At 39.9% G+C, this 20,625-nt stretch overlaps 1 protein-coding gene across 2 annotated transcripts; it reads right to left on the bottom strand.

Moving 5' to 3' along the window:
* Positions 1-103: 103 nt before the first annotated feature.
* On the bottom strand, positions 104-20,377 carry cops7a (COP9 constitutive photomorphogenic homolog subunit 7A). 2 transcript variants are annotated; one of them, XM_080895953.1, is made up of 8 exons: positions 20,276-20,377; positions 13,602-13,724; positions 9,193-9,268; positions 8,382-8,470; positions 7,354-7,556; positions 7,157-7,262; positions 2,019-2,188; positions 104-712 (listed from the first exon to the last, which is right to left on the bottom strand). In XM_080895953.1, the coding sequence occupies exons 2-8, from the start codon at positions 13,722-13,724 to the stop codon at positions 673-675; spliced, it is 807 nt and encodes a 268-aa protein (XP_080752079.1). In that variant the 5' UTR covers positions 20,276-20,377; the 3' UTR covers positions 104-672. The 2 variants fall into 2 exon arrangements, with proteins under 2 accessions (XP_080752079.1, XP_080752078.1); XM_080895952.1 differs by having other exon boundaries at positions 2,027-2,188.
* Between the last annotated feature and the right edge of the window lie 248 nt (positions 20,378-20,625).

Here is a 20,625-nt window from a genome sequence, read left to right as displayed (position 1 = left end):
AGCCCCCTTCTGCGAGTTAACATTTAGCAGCGCACCCTCCGGAGTTAGACTCTGAAGCGCATTTAATAAAAGAAGTGACAGTGACATTAATGAGACAGTCGAGACAAGTACAGGGCTTCGTTTTATTTTCCAACAATTTATATTCAGATTTTTTTTCCTTTTTTTACACGTCTCACCTCAGAAGCGAGCGAGAGAGACAAATAATACAAAGCAACATAGAATTAAACTAAACCAAGAGAACAATTTAGACCAAAAAAATGCACACACACGCACACACACACACACACAAACACACACACACTCGCGCATGCACACACACACGCATACACAAACAAACAGGCGTCAAATACACTGATCCTGTTTCTGGTCAAAGGCAACTGACTCCTGCTGCAGACTGCTCTGTCTCCGTGTATTTACACAAACAGTCCGCCCGTTAACGACTGCAGGAGAAGATGTCACGCCTGCTTTATCCATCAGCTCCGTGTGTGGTTCTCAATCCGTCAGGGTGAGATTTGGTTAGAAGAAAAAGTTCCCGTGAAGCTCCCTGGTTGTTCTGTGGTAAATGAACTGTGATCATCACATTTTATTTATTTATTTAAATGTTTGTTTTTGTCAACACCGTGTGTGCCCGTTGATTAGTGAGTGTCCATCAGTGCCGCTGTCCCTTCGTCCTCAGTTGGACTTGGACCAGATCTTGCCGCTGCCTCGCAGCCTGGACAGAAAACAAATACAAAACTCAGCTGGTGTTTCTTTTTTTTATTTAAATAATTTGATGACTTACATGTTTACTTTCTGCTTGCTCTACTGAAGCAACAAATTACTGATGCAACCTGGGTGCAAAAGTGTCTTTATGCTAAAATTCCCAACACCAGTATTTACAGTTTAGTTTTTTTCGCAGTGGCACTGATCACAGTGGATTTTCTTCTTCTGCATATTTCGGCAAAGAGCAGATTTCTAATAATAACAGCTGCAGTATCAGTCCCATCCTTTAAATAGCTTCATAAAGAAATGGTGTCAAAACTTGTTTTCATTTGAGGATTGAGGTTAAGCTATCATTAATTTGGATTTTAAAACACTGAGTGGATCTTCATTTGAATGATGTGTGGTGCTGAGTGATGGAAATTACAGGGCTCTATGCTTCGTCAAAATGTGACAGGCAGCCAGAAAATAATCACTGCTCTCTGTTTGACAAGAACAACATAAACAGCAGCCAAGCAAAGCATCTTGGCCGGTCACTGGAGGGGGGAAATGGTTCTTTCAGGAAGGAAACACGCGGGGCGTTTGTATATCCACTGACATTTTACAATCCAGGACAGATGTGAAATTAGCCACTGGTAATTAGGCCGGATGGAAGCAGAACAGAAAGAGAGTTCCTGATAGCGGGGTTATGGTACCGCTGCAAAACACTAATGTGCATCTGATAATAAAGCTACTTCATGCAGACACACGCTCTGCACAGACAAGCCACTTACAGCAGCAGCTGGCTTTTTACTGTTTATTAGAAAAATGGAAACACGGTGGTTCTCGGCTGAATTAACTTTTGCTCTCTACAAGAAACCCGGACTAATGGCTTTAATTTAGTGTTTGAAGTAGTCTTTATAGTTTCATGCTTATAAGTAGGGATATACGTATTTATGAAGCACCTTTCAAAAATCACAGTTACAAAGTGCTTCAAAGAACAAAAGGAGGTGCAGCGATAAAACAAACGTAATGGAAAAAACCTCCATATGAAGCTTTCTGTTCCAATTTTGTGACTTGTAAAAATGAATTTCTTATTTGGATGGGGGAGGGAAGAACCTCAACAACAGAAACTTCATTTAAAAGCGTACCAACCAATTTGAATAAAATGCGCTCAATCTGTAAAATATTTAGCCATGAAAACAATAAATGCAATTTCTATGCAAACTCCTGGTGGGTGCTTTTGTATAATAAAATAAATAAATATGAAAGCAGCTCACTCAAAATACTCTGCTGCCCGCTACGTGCAACCACTACAAACACAGCGGGACGCCACTCACCCTTTCACCTTTGAGCTCTTTTTGCCTGGTTGTCTCGGTTCCTGAGAGGAAGCGGGGTCTCGTGGCTCGGCGGGTTGGTCTGCGTCCTGATTGGAGGCGGCTCCAGCTGGAGCGGGGCCTGACGATGGAGACGCGGCGCTGGCCTTTAACGTCTTCTGTAGATTTGAGACCTGGTGGAGAAGTGAAGAGAGAGGGTAAAAACTGAAAATTAAAGGGACGAGCGTGGGTGTCCTCTTGTGTTAGTGACACCAGGAGGCCATGTCAAAAATATTTAGAACAACTGGTAACGTAAAACTCTTGTGTCTGGGCTGCTGTTGGTCCTTCAGCCTGCTGTGGAGAAGACAGCAGCCATAACAGACAAAGAACTTCTTTGTAGTGAAGTGAAACTGAGTTAAAAATGATTAAGACGGTCCACTGCGGCTGCTGTCTGTGTGTCTCGTGCTGATTGTTTGGTCTTTGATATTTTTCCCATCTTCTTTCCCCATTGCGCTGAACTCTGCTGTCCTGTTCAAGCCAAACTTTCAACCAATCAGCATTCTACCTACGTACAGCGTCACTGCTACATGTCTTTGTCGGCTGCACACCCAGAATGAAGAAAAGGATCTACACAAGCGGACAAACACACGTCAGGGAGCAGATCTTGTTTTTTTTGTGCATGTAAAAAGTTACAAAAACCAAACTCCACTCTAATTATCCTTTTATGGTCGCGTGCTGAATTTTGTAGGCTGGTGTACTGGCCGTGTTGGACACCAGAGTGTATGACCGTTTCTTTCTTTAGCGCCATTTCAATGATATAACAGTACAGGAGCTCAGAGATGGTCTGATTACAGAGTAGGAGATGCTGCAACAGCTTGAAAGCTTGCTTCCTACTTTAACTTCTTCTATTCCCATAACAGCACTGATGCTGAGAACATGCAAGTGACAACTGCAGTGTGTCAGGTGCACCTGAACCAAGAAGTGTCAACGATCACAGGACTGTGGTGACATCACAGTTGACGCACAAAAAACAAATGCTTAATAACAGGTTTTTCTTCCTCAGAAAACGTGTAGCTGAAAAGTCTCTTTTGTAGTTGAGGATTTTTTTCTTCCTGTTACTTATCTACATCACTGTAGATAAGAATGAACAACTGCCTCGGTCCCACATTAGTCTAAAGGGCCATATACAAACGGAAGCATTCGAGGGCTGCCGCGGAGTCCAAGCCTCGACTGACCGATTTATCACCTATCTAATGTTCGCTGACGATAGCGCCATTTTTGCCGAAGACGACACCGAGGCAACTCACATCCTCTATGACATCGCCCGGCACTCCAAACTGTACGGCCTCAAGGTTAACGCTGAGAAGACCAAAGTCCTGACCACCGACGGCTCACCAACGATCGTCCACCTTGATGGTGTGCAGATCAAACAAGTCCAACAATTTCAATATCTGGGGTCCCTCGTCGAGGAGAAGAAAGTGGCATCATCAGCGGAGATATGCTCCAGAATCGGGCAGGCGGCGGCAGCATTCGCTTCCCTGCGCTGGTGCGTCTGGAAGAAGAACAACATCTCATTGGCGACAAAGATCCGCCTTTACTGAACCCTGCCCATTCTACTTTACGGCGCAGAGACGTGGACAATGCTCAAACACGACCTGAGCAAGCTCAAAGTTTTCCAAATGCGTTGCCTTAGATGCATTCTCGGCGTTTCCCTTCGCGACCGTCATTCGAATGACACCATCCTCACCAGCTGCGGCAGCCAACCAACGATCGGCGACCTAATCCAGCGCCGCCGACTCCTTTGGTTTGGCCACATTTGTCGAATGGACCCGAGCCGCTACCCCCATGGCCTACTCTGGTTGACCCGCCCCACCGATTGGAGGGTGCATCGAAATGCACCAAAGAAGACATGGATGAAACAAATCCAGGATGATTTGAAGGCCCTTCGACTTGACCTCGAGCAGGCAAGAACCATCGCCTTAGATCGAAAAGCGTGGAAGATAATCGTTGGTCAAGCAAGAGAACCTGCGGCACCTACAGGAGCGTACTGGTTGCGCGGCAGACCACCGCCGCTGGTCGCCCGCTAAGGACAAGAAGATATACAAATGGATGTGATGGTGAGAGGCAATGGACAGTGAGTTCTTAGGCCTGACCAGGAGGTACCAAACCCCTCTCCTACGACAACCTATGACAGGCTCCAGTTCTCCCGACTCTTCAAGTGGGACAGGTGGAGAGAACCAAATTCAGAGACTTGTAGAGATGACTGCCGAAATGACCGCAACACAAGATGCTCATTTATCCTGAACCAGAACCTGTAACATCCACTAGCAACCAGCTGTAAACAATGGGATTCAGAGCGATTCAGCTGATAAATCAATCACTTTAAATTCGGGGAGAGGTTATCTGTGTCTTCTAAGGTAATGAAGAGCCCGTGGATGACTTCTGGAGGGAACAGCCTGCATTTAGAAGCTTTAAAGTAGATTTTGTATCAAAGGAAACTTATAAAAGCTTTTATGTTCCACTGATTGTAATAAGTTACCTTTAAATATCCACTCCTTGCCATCTTTTCACTTCTTCAAACATGCTTTGCTTTGTCACCTCAAACCAGATTACTTATGCTTTCAGTAATTCAATCAGTTTTCTTCATCTCTTCTTTTAGTGGAGTGATTTATTGGATGATTTGTTTTCTATAAGGTTGCAATTTGTTTTCTTGTTTCTTCTTTTCTTTGTTGTGCTATTTTATTATGTTTCTTCTTCTGCACTTAAATATAAAATGTTACATCTCGAGCAGTTTAACCGCATGTAATAATTGTCAGCACAGTGCACGGCAAATGTGGCTAACACTGCAGTGTTGTTTACTTCTTCTGTTACTCTCTCTGCTTCCATAAACTGTATTTTAAAAGAGCCGAGTTCCCAATAAAGCAGTTCTCATTTACATACCTCTATTTTTCTCTTGTCAGACAACAGGACAAGCATGAAATAGTGACACAAACACGTCCCATTATACTGATGTTAAGCAGCCTTAACTGACAAGCCATTATCCGAGCTGCTGCACTGCTAAATCCTGATTTTATAACGACAATGATGTAACAAAACCACAATTCAGAAAAGTTAACGGCAATGTATAAGCTGCGATATTGTCCATATTTACATGTTAATCTCTCAGAGGAATGCGTTTAGTTAATCTTATGAAAACGCTGTTAACTTAAGCAGTCCGAGTCCACTCATGTGAACTGCAGGTAGAAGCAAGTTAAATTTAGGATGTTTTAAGACCTTTTCAAGAGAAAAAAAAAAAGAGACCAAGCATGGAAAGAGAATACACATTCATTCATTTTTGGCACGTTATCCATGGTTGTCTGTCTCTATGTGTTGAGCCTGTGACAGACATCCTGTGGTGACCTGTCCAGGTCGTTCCTCGCCTCTTGCCCCGTGACAGCTGGGATAGGCTCCAGCGCCCCTCATAACCCTGATGGTGTCAACGGGAATAGAGATTATTCCCACTGCCACCGATACATACAGGGTGTATGAGAAAGAATTATCGTGGTTTATTTATCGTATTGACGCATGCTGTGAGTCCAGAGGGGCAACACATCGAACACTTGTGAACATTGTTTATATTTTGTATGTAAAGCTTTTATCAAACTAATTTTCCTATCGTTGCATGAACTGTTTTCTATAGATATAAGAACAGCCTCATATAAAGCAGCCACATCTAAATATGCAGCAGTGGCAGAAACAGTGGTGTTGTCTCATCCATACTAAAGTCAACACTTTCAAAGGTCATCTTATAGTTAAAGTACACTGAGAACACTTTCACTTTAAGAACACTTTGAGGGCTTGATGCAGCTTAACTCTTTGTGAGCAAACGAACGCTTGTAAAAGGGTACGTCTGTGCCAAGAGAGCGGCTCGCTGGCACGACGAAAGCGAAGAAATGTTGATTTGGTAAGTAATTCCTAATTGGGGAGACTGGCCAGGTTTCAGAGTATGGACAGATGTGAAAGGGGAGTGGCAAATGTCACCCAGCGGGTCAACAGAAGGTCAAAAATTCAATCCTGGGCTCTTCCATTTCACCTGTTGAAGTGTCCTTGGACAAGACACTAAAGCCCAGACTGCCACATACAGTCAGATGATGTGTTTTATGATTAGAAAGCTCTCAAAGCCTCTGCTGCTTGAATGTAGTTTTAATGTAAAAGGGATTTGAGTGCTCAGATGGAGTAAAGGAGTACTATGTTATTATTGGTCCATTTACATATGACACATGTACAGTTTGTTTAGTGAACATGTAAAACTATTCTAGTTACCCCCAATGAGTCTGCAAATATCTGTAAGTCTACATTAAAACAACAGTGAGGTACCTACATGAATACAAAAACATGTTTGCGTAGCTGCATCTGTTCCTGTTCACACTGCCCATGAATGCCTTTGAAAGTCCCCTCTCACTTTTCCATGCAAATTTGCAGTGAAAAGTTTACGTGAGGCTTCGGCCCCTTTTCCACAGACAGGACTTTAACCTTGCTGAGCTGCTCTCTTGCACGGAGAGGGAGTTTTGTACTAAGACAGCTTTAACCTTGGAAGATGCCCACTTGATTTGTCAAGCTCGAGCTAGTTGGAGCAATCACACATCATCAGTGAATTTACTGTCTAAATCTGGCATGAATACTAATAATAGAGGGGTGTGTCAGTGCCTGTGTGACTGACAGCATCTAGCAGGCTGCCTGAGTGTTGATGAAGGGAACATGAGAAAAGTAAACAAACTTGCACCGTGGCTTCATGTCAGTCAATTTAATGCAAATCTCGAAAAAATGTAAAATAAAAATGCATTCATTATCTTTTCTATTTTTTAACCCCACCAAGCAATTCACAGAGCTGCGCTAACAGAGAATAAAAATGTTTAGTTTAACATCAGCTGGACATTTAAGGGACTGCAGGTTTTTACTGACACAAAGTGCATTAGAAAAGAAATCACTTTAAATGGCTGTTATGAAATTGTTAATCGCATTCCCACTGATTACAGACTGATTACAGAAATGAGGTTGCAAATAACGAAATATGCAGTCAGGGTGAAACTAGAATACCACAAATGGCTGGTAGGGAAAAAAGGGGAGATAGTAGCCAAGCGGAAAAGAGACAGAACTGAAGACTGAAGGGAGGAAGGACTTACTTCTGTTTCCACTTGGACTTTGACCTTTAACTGGCTCTCTCTGTATTGGTTTGCCCTCGAGACTTGCTCCTCAATACCACACAGAACTGCCTCACAACCTGCACACCTGAGAGAGAACAAAAGCACGGAGTAAGAAAAACAGATAATTGAGACATAAATCTAAAGTGTGTCCACAGACACTTAGAGGTGATACTGACCACTCCTGCAGCGTGTTGATTATGTTTGGCAGCTCATTAGGGCCGAGGTCGCGACCCACGCTGCAGTCTACCTCCACCTGCTGGTTCCTCTGATCCAGTTTCCCCTGGATGATGTCGCAGTAAACAGCTTCAATCAGCAGGTCCTCGAGTTCCCGCACGTTCTTCAAATCGAGCTGTTGCAGGAGCAGCGAGTACGGCAGGCACTGAGGGGAAAATAAAGAGAAGAGGAAAGTGTAGGTAAGCAGGCAACTAATTTGATTCCACTTCAGTGCTCTGATGGAAAATGACAAAAAAAAAAATGTTACAGTGAAAACGCTCATTTGTGTAAATGTCACTGCCAGAGGAAGATGAAAGGAGCTTAAATCTTTACAATCCTTCACTGGGCAATTAGTGAGTTCAAACCCACATGTAGGGAGAGCGGTGACACATTAAGGAGAAAAACAAGGGGGCAGGAGTGAAAAGAGGGATGTTAACGGACACAGATATTAAGTTAGAGGAGGAAGAAAAAAAAAGACAGCACTGGTGAGAATAATGAATCTATTATTTATCAGGAGCAGAGAAAAGAAAAGGGCACAAGGAGAGGTGCAGGACAGTGGAGAGATGCTGTAACAAACCACATAAGATGAATACTTTATCGTGGACATGGAGTGCTGGCACTGAAATTTCAAATGACACGAAGGGTACAAGTTGTGCTGGTAACTTTTCTTGAGAAATTAAGAGGCTCGTCTGTTGTTTTCCTCCAAATTTAGCTGATATATTTACAGCCACAAGCTTAGGATCACAGCCAACCTCACACGAGTGTTAAAAAGAAAAAGAGAAAAAAAAAATCTGATTATGAGCCCGAGGAAAATAGCAAAGCCATCTAAAAGCAGAATTGCCCACATATCATTTATATCAGGGCTTGCTTTATGACGCCTGCAGCAAATTTATTTTCTAAGATTGAGACAAAGAAAACAAAAATCAATACAACACCACAGCTCATCTGCACTTTTATGTAAAACCTGGACGAGAGAATAATGGACCTGTACCTTGAGGTTGGAAGCCAAGCTGATGATTGACAGATGACGGAGTTTGTTTCTCTGTGCCGGGGTCAGCTCGGGAAGTGAGGCTGCTCTCTCTGCAGCAGCAGACGAGAATAATAATACACAAAAAAACAAATAGAAACACAATGGGAAACATTTACCAGAACAGTGTGTAAGTGTTACTTTACAGAGGGTCAAACAGCCACACATAATAGAAGCAAAACTTATTACTATGAGGTGTAATGTAACACAGCAAGGTGAAGGTGAGTGTGGAGCTGTTTAAGCAGTCAGAGAACAGAGTCGGGAGGAAGTCCATTTCCTGCAACTGTGCCTCCTGCTGACTCGCTACCCTGGTGACAGGACTCACGCCCCCTGAGACGGCAGCTCTGACAGCTCCTCTAAGGGATCCACTACACAGCTCTATGAAAGTAAATGTGCTCCCTGGCGGCAAGTCTCAAAAGGGAAAGAACAATAAAGTAGGCTACAATCTTTTTTTCCAGGCTATTGGTTGATCCTCAGTACATAATTAGTCATAATTAGGATTCCACTTCTACTTGAAGCTTCCTGGTGTGTTACGCAGAAAGCAATTTAAGTTGGAAAAGATTTGTTTACAGTCTGTTTGTGACACAGACAATCATCAGTCTAAATAGGCTCCAGCAATTTTTATCCATGAACCACCTGCCTGCAGCATTTCAGGTGAGGGTGTTTAAAGCCTCTGTGTCAAGGTGCCTGCCTTGAAGCAAAGAAATACGGCTCATAATAAAAGAGTTGCAGGGCCACCCTATTACTTATTTACATTGTGCTGCCGCTGCAATACCTTTGTAGTCGCAGTAGGTTCCATAGGCAAAGAGGTTCAGGAGCTGGTACACCGGTGCATGAGGACCATTCTCCAGCTGTGGTTTGGAGAGAAGATGAAAGAGAAAATGATGTGGCAGAATATTGTAAGTAATGAGACTCTCTACGTAAGAGCTATTCAACGGCATTTTATCCATGGACAGAGCAGAGGTGTTTCTGTGAGTCAGTAAAAAAGAAAGAAACACAAAAAAAGACCTGACGGGTATATTCAAATGTGTTAGGACTATTCTGCATTCATACCAGGCTCCAAAATCCATCTCTGGCGATCTGTGGGTCATTCCATCTCAGTTTATAATAAAAAAAAGAAGTTCCCACATGACAGTTTCACAGTTTTGCCTGAAAAGATTCCAGGTAAAGATGCACTATTTAGCAGGAATTATGCTGGATTTCAGCTCCCTAGTGACATTAATTTTTGCAGAAAAAATACTTTAAGTTATGAAAGGTTTTAGATGTTTTATAGCATAATTTTTGAGCGGCAACTTTAAAATTCTAGAAAATTACTTGAGCTGTGTCCTTCAAATATTTCAGAGTAAATATCTGGTGCTGACTCTCTGACTCTCAGGAGTGAAGCTCAGGTTAACAAAGAATGATGGATGTTTGAAGCATCATAAATATTTGGATGCCTAATCGCTTTCAATTTGGAGTCCTGAAGAAACTGCAAGTTCACGTAGGGATAAGTAGGGGCTTATATTTTCTTTATAGCTTCTCATATACAAGACACAAAATATTCTTTAAATCAGTCCAGATCAGCTGAATAGTTTCACTGATATTCAAGCTTGAATATGGAAAACAAAACCACATTTTCATTCAACTTCACTGTGATATTTCCCAGGTATGACCCGATGTACCAAATCTAAATTACCTTTTTTGAAAGAGGACATTTCTGCTAATAACATATCAAAATTTGTCCCAGTATGAATTTTGAAATACTCATCTTTATGTATGGCAGTTGAGGATTATAATAAATTCAAATATTTCTAAAATTTACTGGATCTAAGACAAAGGGCCTAAATTTCACCCGCTGCCTTTCATTTTTAATAGCCGAGATAAAATTTGAGAGATTGTCCTTATCAGATTATTGGCTACAGAGATACTCGGGCTTCAAAAGTGCATTTTAACATTCTTATTTAAGTATTTCCAAGATATAATTTTCAATCACTTGATCATAAAGTCTCAGTAATTCAGCTAATGACATTTTTTTTCAAAGAAATTATAAATACTACACCAACAGCATTTAATTCATTTGAAGAAATATAATATAACACCACATGCATTCACATGCATGAATTCTGCTACCTGTATAGCTTGCATCATCAACGTTAATGAAACAAGTTATCTTCAATAGCAGAATGTAACTAAAAGTTGAATTCCTTCATGGAAGTCTCAGCCTTTTTATGTCATCCTCCTTAATTACATATCTGCATCCAGTGTACCAGGAACTCCTGCCTGTAATCATGTGCTTATGGTACTGAGCACACATCCTCTCTTCTTGGCTAGAAAAAAAAACTTCCTGCTGGGCCCTGAAGGTGCATAAATTAAATTAAAACATGTTGCTCGGCTTCTGAAACAATCTTTGGCTCCCGTACATAAATTTAAGAGTGTCAAAAAAAAAGAAAGAAAACACCTCATACTGAGAAAATGAGACAGAAAACCATCACAAATTTTGATATATTATTAACAGAAACCTTCTCTTTCTAAAAAAGGTAATTTGGATTTTGGTACATGGAGGCATACCTGGGGAATGTCACACTGAAGTTGGATGAAAATGTGTTTTTTTTCCCTCTCCACCTATACTGAAGCTTGAACATCAGTGAAACCATTCACCCGATCTTTTAAAGAATATTATATGCCTTGTGTATGAGAAGCTATAAACAAATTATCAGCCCTCTACTCTCCCCTTCCAGAATTTGTAGTTTCTACAAGCCTTCAAATCTGCTGTCAGAGATTAGACATCCAAGTATTTATGACACTTCAAGCTGCCATCATTCTATGTTAATTTAAGCTACACCCCCGACAGTCCATATTAATATCGTCATGGTACCAGATATTTCCTCTGAAAAATCTAGCTCAAGTAATTTTCTAGATAAATGAACTTTAAAATATCCCCTCAAAAAAAGATGCCAGAAAAACGTCTGACAGCAGGGACCTGAAATTTAGCATAATTCCTATTAAGAGACTATCTTTGCCCTGGCAAATCTGAGATGGTCAGGTGGGAGGCATATGATGAACTGACACAGAATGACCCCCGTCTAATATTTCCTGGTCCTTAACATTTAAATAGTAATCACATCCATCCATTTCCTCACCAGGGTTTTTTCTTGGCTCAGAGTTGGCCTTAGGCGGGTGACTACACACAGCATGATAAGGAAGATCGCCTGGTACAGTTACCTTATACCTTATGTGGCCATTTAATAAACAAACGTGTCAATTATATTTTAATTAATAAAAACCTGGCTAAAACATGCATGTTAAACAGTCGGGTACTAACATAGTGCTTTTCTACTAAATCTGATCACTCTTTGCTACTCCAAGCCTCATCCACCTGAAACACACACATTCATACAAGTGCTTTCATCGTTCACACACTTACACTCTGATGGATGAGGGCAACTCTGCAGTCAGTTTCTTGCCCAAGGATACTTTGACAGGCAGGTTAAAGGAGACAGGGATCGAACCACTAGCAATTAGCAGACAACCTGCGCTACCTCCTGATGCACAGCTTCCCCATGGTTTAAAAAAAATATTTTAATATAACTTTTAAAAAAAAAAAGAAAGAGGGCAGGTGAAATTCTTCTTTGCTAATGTCCAGCTGCTCTATTGCAGAAATCCTATTCCATTTCAAACCATTTTCCCTGTCCTTATAAATAACTGGAGGCCATCTATTAAATTTAACAGAAATTATAGGGGGGAAAGGAATGACCGCAGTGGCCCTTCGTCTGACTTCTGTAATTGCCTACGTCGATTTGAGTGTTGTGCATGTCTGGAAAGTAGCTAAGAGGAAAGGAAAATATTCACTGCTGTTAAAAATACAAATATTGTCTGATGAAAAGAGAACACTTGTCTTTGTCCTGCCAGAGGAAAATCACAATAGAACTGAATAAACTCACACAGGATGTTTGGAATAGATTATTGTGTAAATAGATGCACAGTTAAAAAACAGTGAGGGGAAAAAACACAGAGGTAAATATTTGTGTAGGCTGTTGTATTGTTGCTCTTCTGTCTAAACTGACTCCAAACCGACATTTTTAATTTCCTGTGGTATTTATCACTTTGTCTGAACTGTTCAGAAATCTCAACTTTAGCTTTTTTCTCTTGTCTTTTTATTGCAATCTGTTAGTTAAAATGTCCTCTGCTATATTTCTTTAGGACTGCTTGTCTTCATTTTTTTTCACCTTGGTATGGTTCTTTATTAAATAAGGACAAATGCAATTTATCTGTTTAGCTCCTAAAAAAGGGTGTCTCAAATCCTTAGCAAATATTCCCGCTGGTCTGGCTTTTTCTCCATCCTTTTCACGGCTTAACTTAAGTAATGGATGAATGTTTCTGCTAAATCACACTCTCCTTTAAAAGCAGCATTTCGCTTCAAAAACAGGGTATTAGCTGTGTGTATGTAACGTGTTATCCTGCACTTTATGGTGCCTTCAGGAGCTCGATGCTTATTATGTGTTGTTGTGTTGATCGGAGGGTGAGTTCTGATTTCAGTCACTGGAACATAACTGTGGTGTTTTTCCACTTGCACGGATGGCAAATGTGATTCAGTTTGTAAACACTTGCAATCATACTACACACAAGCTGTGCAGCCACTGGTTTGGCTGATCAGCTTCTTCTTGTATTCATTAAAGGACATTTTTGTAATTTCCCTCTGCAGTTTTTAACTTAAACTCTCACCACCAGGGGGCAGCATTAAGACAGGAAGGTCTGCCATTTACCTGGCCAAAACTGTAAATAAGACTGTGCTTAATCATTTTCTGGTTAAGTGATTAAGCTTAAAGGTTATAGTGACTTACTGCATAATCTTGTGGGACCAGCTTGGCTCTAGTTCATCTTCAGTTTATATATCTTCAGGAAATTGACTTGTTAAGTCTGACATCATTATCACTTCAGGATCCAAAAGCTCCTTCAGGTCCAAAAAGCAAACAAGCACTGAGGCACCACTGAGTTAAAAATGGTGCAAATTCTTTCAGCTCCAATAAAATTATCAGTGTGGTTGTTCTCTGTGGTGTTGTTGGTATCTTTAGTTAGTTTTGGAAGAATTTATTGATGGTGCATTTAAACACAAGACTTAACTAATAATGATTTTCATTCATGCCAGGACTGACAATATCCCAAAGGGCAGAGTGTGTGGATAAAGCGTGAGGAAAGAGCATTTACCTCTCTGACATTAGGCAGCTCCAAGATGTCAGAGAAAACATAGAGGCCTGGGGTCTCCAGCAGAGAGCTGACAGCCTGGGCCAGTGCTGAGCCTGACAGAGACAGGAGCTGCTCCACCTCCATCTGATGCCGGGAGGACACAGGTACCAGAAACACAGTTAGCAGGTTAGACGAGACAAGGATACTACAGAGACAAGGATGAGCTGCAGAGCAATCACGATAAGAATCAAAGAGATATCCTCTCTTATTGCCTTAGCTCTGCCACTTTATTAAAGCCCTCTGGGGACATCATATCAAAATCTTTGAAAAACACAAGAACAAGAACTACAATGGTCTATTAATGAAGCCTCAGACCCCACAGCATCTGCGTGCAATGCCATGCCCTTGTCAAACCTTGCAGCCACTCGTCACTTGTTGAAAATATATCTATATAAATGAACAATACTCACTCTAATTTAATGTCCAACAGCCAAGGGCTCTTGACCAAAGCACTTAACCCTCAAACTGCCTGGAGAGCTCCTCAGACACTGAAAGAGCAGCTTAACTGGGCAGTACCAAAGCAGGCAACAAGTGAAACGAATGTGAAGCAGGGCATGTATATTCATCAGCCCACTCCCTCAATAGAAATACGATGCAAATGCACTTTGGGCTGAAGGCAGCACCAGAATAATTACCTAAGTACTGACATGAATCTATCTGCGCCTCAAGCAGACACTTAAAATCTGGAAAGAAAACAAACAACCTAATAAACATCCAGGACCATACCCCGATCTAACCCGTCATATTTAATGTTTTCTTTACATTCTCTAGTTATAAAAATCTAAATGTATGCCAGTTTGATCCCACTTCCTCCTGATTCAAATGAGCCTCAACTGAGCAACTGATGGGATATTTTAAGATCTTAATCCCAGTAGACACATCCTGGGACACAAGGGAAGTTGGTATTACAGATGCATGATTAAATTATTGCAGTTGCATCATACTGGCATCATTACCTTAGGCCACTTCCTAAAATTTATGCAACAGTGTCTGGATACCCATTGTGGTGCTAATACTACTCTGCCTGCTTCTGCTGATGGCACCAATATAGTATCTTATCCCCATAAATTGGACACATTTAGATGCACATTTTCTGTATGTCGCCCCATCGCATCATCATTGAGGAGGTCCAAAGTGCACATTCCCAGATGAGCTGAAAAGGTGAGTGGACATGCGATTTAATCAAACAAGTTAACCTACACCGTGCTAAAGAAACACCGCCTCTCGTACTTTCAGGGCTTTCTAAAAGTCAAATCAAGCTCGAAGTGTGAGGCTGAACTGGATCCATCTGTATACCTCAACTGAATTTAAAAGATGGCCAAAACTGGCTGCATATCAGTGAGAGGTGGCATGAGGAATTTGTTGATCTGCTCAATATGAGAGATGCAGCTGTCCAGACACAAGATACTGTGATATAATAAACATGAATAAAACAGAAAAAACCCCACTGTCATTCATGAATAAATTTAAATGGACAGACAGCTGCAAATTAAGATACGTGGTTTTAACAAAGACCTTAGGTAATGCCTGTATTATTCTTTTTAACAACGTATCCTTAATTTTGCCTATTCATTTACTTTAATTGTGTATTAATGTTAATACAATGTCCCTGTCCTACCATATTCAGGCATTACAAGTCCTACTCAAAACATTCAGTTCTTTAGCTATTGTTATTGCTGAGAGGAGCTCTATATTTGGACAGCTAGAAAATCAAAGTGACTAAGACAGTTTATTAAATAATAAAAAGTCTATACTGCAAGCAGAAGAAATACAAAATTGAATTTTGGAGCTGCAAGCTTCCACTGTTTTCTAATACCCCGAACTCACTAAACAGCTCCCTGTGCTATAGACTTTGCATCGCAACCAAGACACATGCTGAAGGTCACTGCAAACCACTGCTAAGGCTTGAGTTTTTGTTTTGACACTTCACATAGTCAGCTTCTTATTAAATGCTGAGGCAAACTGAGCCATAAAAACACAGAGGTTACAGCCTGTGCAAATACTAAAAACCTAAAACAAAGAACAGAAGCTTAAATCATTTTAAAGCTACTTAAAGGAAAATAACTGATGAGATGTTTGGTTCTAGATTAACTAAGACCATATGGACAGAGGACAGAAATTATCACGATGTGACAATAAAGTTGCTTGTTTTGGTTAGATGGGGTTTGTGTCCTCTTTACCTTTCTGCAGGCAACTTTGGGAGCTGCATATGTTTTATGTTTGACTGCTGTCTAGACCAGGGTCACTGCATATAAACACATTGATTTGTGTCATTTTAACAGCATTTTTGAGCCCTCATAATCTCTTAAGTACAGGAGGAGCTGTAGCATGAAATTTTCTGGGCTGAAAAACAAATTTAACATCGAGTGAAGAACTGCAACCAAATTAACTTTACACCCACTCCAAGTGTCACCATCTAAGGCTAAAATCAATTTTTTGTTTAGCACAGTTTCTTCTGTAACCAACTTTGAGGATCATCATGGGATATATCACTGTTCAAATAACTAAACTGTATCAATGTAATGTCTATCACATAGAATAACAGAAACAAACACTGGTACCCAGAAAGAAACTTCAGGAAGTGCATTTTGGATAAACTCTCAAGGGTTATACGACTGTGTAAGCTATCTGGCTGGTGAAAACAAGCTATGAAAGCTATATACCTACATTTTGGTACCAGATTCATTTTTAGATGCTACTCAAACTACATGCTTTATGTCAGTGCAAATTTTCACCCACTGAGGGCTTGAAAAAAAGACTTTTTCATAGTGTGAAGGTAAATTTAGCATATGTTCTTAGAATATTGAATGGTCATTAATAAAAAAGAATCTGTTTATTCGGAGAGGCTCAGGTGGGAGACACTCACTGAATTTATCGTTGAATGACCCACCAACCTGATTAGCATGTTTGCTGTTTCTCAATGCTAATGTTTTCTTTCTACCCTTTCCCCAACCAGTAGAGACAGATGGCAGCCCTCACTGAACCAGTCTGGTTCTCTCTGAGGTTTCTTCCTGCTAATAAGACCCCCTACTGTGCTTGCTCAAATGAAAATTGTTGTGCTTTACTTTAAACTACCGTATTTTCCGCACTATAAGGCGCACTTAAAATCCTTTAACTTTCTCAAAAATTGACAGTGCGCCTTATGTATGAATTCTGGTTGTGCTTACGGACCTCGAACCGATTTTATGTGGTACACAGTGCTCAAAAATCTGTCAAAAAATGTTTTAGAATGACTTAAGCTACGAAGCCGCACAGCTTGATGGATTGTTGGAGCATTATGGCTACCATAGTCAGGAGCCTCGCGGAGTAATCTGGGTACAAAACTCCGTCCGCATCAGGTCCCAAAGTCAGACGAACACTGCAGCATCACCGAGAGTTATAAACTGTCTAAATTCTTTCCTCTGTAATAAAATGATCAGTGTTGCTGCTTTACCGGGTGTAACAGTTAAGTTTAACATCCAGGCATCCATGAAAACAGAATTTATTACATTTAACGGAGTTAGAAATTATCAGGAAGTTAGCTCGCTAGTTTCCACCTAAACAAGATATACCATGTTCTGACAGAGAGATTTCTGAAAAAATTAAAATGTACAGCTCTGCTATCACTTCCAACATAAGTGAAGACAGAAAACTAAACAGCAGTGACGTTTGTAGCGTAACTGAAGTTGGGCTAGATGGTATATAATGATGTGCTACATGATCGCTAGCGGCACAGCTATGCTAGCATAACATAAACAGTAAAGCTGGAATGCTAACGCTTGTTTCGCTTAATGCGCCTTATAATCCGGTGCGCCTATGTATGGAAGCAGACCCGTTCATCGACAGTGCACCTTATAATCCAGTGCGTCTTATGGTCCGAAAAATATGGTAGTTACTATTCTGAAATCCCCTGAGATTACTTGTGTTATAATTTTAGTAAGTAAGTAAGTAAACTTTATTTATTAAGCGCTTTTCGCAGACAGGCAATCACAAAGCGCTGTACACAAATATTAAAATATTAAAATAAACAATAAAATCAATAGACATTATATACAATGTAAAAGATCAAATGTAAATAATGTAAAAAAAATAAAATAAAATAAAATAAAATATGTAGATCAACAAAAGGCTTGTTTGAACAGAAGAGTTTTTAACTGTTTTTTAAAAACAGTTAAAAACAGTTTTGTAGCATTTTAAGTATCATCTACGTATCAAATCTGTGAGAGTTAAAACACTAGTAGACTATTTAGAAGTAAGGCCATAACTATTAGTCTGTCAATTGGCTTCATTTGTTCGGAATATGAAAATTAAAGATTAACCAACTGTGGAATTATGGGCCCATATTGGTGGTAATTATCATTATTATCTCATTTTGAATTTGATAGTAGCAACACGTCTCAAAAAAGTTCTTCTTTTTCATAGTGTTCCAAATGTTTTCAGTCAGCAAAAGAGCTGGATTGCAGGCAGTCCAGTTCAGCACCCGGACCAGGAAGTCACGCTGTTTTCATAGCAGCGGTATGCAGTTTCACATTGTCTTACTGATTTATGGAAGGACTTTTTTGAAGAAAAAAAAAAAGCCAGATAATCCCTCTCCTCTTTAGTCAAGAGGATACAGTGTCCACGTTTTGCAAAAAGAATTTCAATTCATATGACCTCAGAACAGTTTTCTATTTGCCTCAGTCCCTTTTCAATGAGCTGTGACCCAGAGAAGATGAGGTTTCTGGATCATGTTCACATATGGATTATTATTTGCATAATAGAGCTTTAATCTGCATTTGTGGATGTGATGTTGAAGTGTGTTAAAAGACAGTAATATCAACAAGTGTTCCTGAACCCATGCAGTGATTTTCAGAATAACATAATCCTGTCTGTTTTTAATGCAGTGTTGCTTGAGGGGCTAAATTGCAATGGCATCCAATAGTGATTGTCGACATTGTCCCTTGGGCACTTTGAATCATTTAATATTGTTGTGGACTGCAGATGATGAGATACTCAAAGTCTTAACAACTTTATTATCGAGGTACATTACTCCGAAACTATTCTCCAATTTGTAGATGCAGTTTTTGTTTTTTGGCAACAGATCATGTTACTGACTTTTTGCCAATTAATCCAATTAGTTACAAAATGTTCCTCCATCTGTTTCTTCTTCATACTGCTTACTTTTTTAACCTTTAATTGCTCCCAAACCAAATTTATGGAAACATGTTTCTGACATGAAATTAAAAATGAACGGATATTTTTCATAAAACAGTGTCTCCATGTGAATAAAATCTGGGTTTGTGAGATTTTAAAATCATTCCATTCTGTTTTTAGTCACATTTTACACAATGTTGGAAGTGAGTTTGTGCTTGCCAATACACTGATATTCCCTTAATAAGGCTAATACTAGCGCTTACTAATATTCACTTCATGTTTATCAGTGTACCCTTGAGAAACTGTCGTTCACACTCTACCAGAGATAAGGGTGACACCTTCAAATAGCTTGTTTAGTCAAACAAGCAGTGTACCCCACAAATTATATTTAAAGTGTTATAAATACCTCTGGGAACTAAACCATTTTTGTCATGTTTGTTTTATGGATATATTTAAATTGACTGTTCTGCATGAAAAAGGAGCACAAATACATTTTAGCACTAATTGACATTCATAAATAAGAGCCTTCTTTGCTGACAGTTTTCGGTCAAAGTCACAAATAAATCTGCAACTTTTCAGGTCATTAATACAATACTGTTTGAATCAACTTGTGTGCATAAAGTTTGCATTTAAATATGAAACTACTTCAAGCAAAGTTCCTTCACCACTTGGAAGCCACCTTGAAACCTATCCGTGCGTATATTTCCAAGCATTATCTATAATTATTTGTAATTTAATTGTTCAGCAGCACAAAAGCTGCATCTACAGAGCAAGCAGTCAACCTGACTGCTTTAAAATGGCAGACTTTGCCCAGAAATTGGGTCTTTAAAAAATTATTGTTTCCTTGCTTGAAGTTTTACTTCTATCACCATGTTAATTTTGTTACATTCTTTGTTAAAATTAAATTAATATTCGTCTTTCAAGTCTAAAGCAGTAAACAGAAACGTCTCTGTCATTCTGCACTGATTCAAGATCTCAATTTTAAACTTGTTAATATTAAATAACAATAACAACAACAACAATAATAATAATAATAATAATAATAATAATAATAATAATAATGATGATGATGATCTATTTATTCAAACAAAAATCAACCAAAACTCTCGCTTACAGAGACTTAAAGGGTCATGTGTTGTCCTGAAGTAAGTAGTTAAATTTAGGGTGCACTGATATTAAGCTTATATGCTTACCCGGGGCGAAACATCAAATCAGCTGTCAGACAAAGTGCTAAAGATACACATTATAACTGTAGTTTTGGGTAGCTGCCCGACTTTAAGCTCACTGTTTACGTAAACATTACCTATTATTCAAGCTCAATGTGTCATGCTAGCTCGGCTGCTAGCGGCTAATTAGCCGCCGACAGGCTTCATCTAACCGCTGACTTCAGGCCTCAGTCCATTTTAAGGCTTTATATTGACTTCAAACATGCCACCATCGTATTCAGATAGCCAATAAACTACATATGCATTGAAATATTAAAACAAAAATGGTAAAACGCAGATTAGCGTGTTAAAATTTACCTTGTTGTGTTGGTTTCTGGCAGACAGTTTCCCTTTCGAGCGCTCAGTTCCGCTACAACAAAGTGACGTAATCCGTGATTGGACAGCCGCTCAAAGCAGGCGGGACAAAGCCAGCTGTCAATCACGATTTGTTACAGCGGATTAGAGAGGAGAGCACCACTTAGCGGCGACTGGGTATACTCCACGCAAATGTTAGCGGACTGTACCGAGTGTCAATGTTCTCATGAACAGCAGTCAGTGATGAAATGCTTCTTCCTGCTAAACACAAAGCCAAATAAAACAGTTAGCATGCTTTCAACTTGGGAACATAAATATGAAAAAAAGGCCTCAACTGTTTATTATCTTCAATA

The sequence above is a fragment of the Rhamphochromis sp. 'chilingali' genome, assembly GCF_963969265.1.
Source record: "Rhamphochromis sp. 'chilingali' genome assembly, chromosome: 11".
NCBI classification, from domain to species: domain Eukaryota; kingdom Metazoa; phylum Chordata; class Actinopteri; order Cichliformes; family Cichlidae; genus Rhamphochromis; species Rhamphochromis sp. 'chilingali'.
This window is presented reverse-complemented; position numbering and strand designations above follow the sequence as displayed.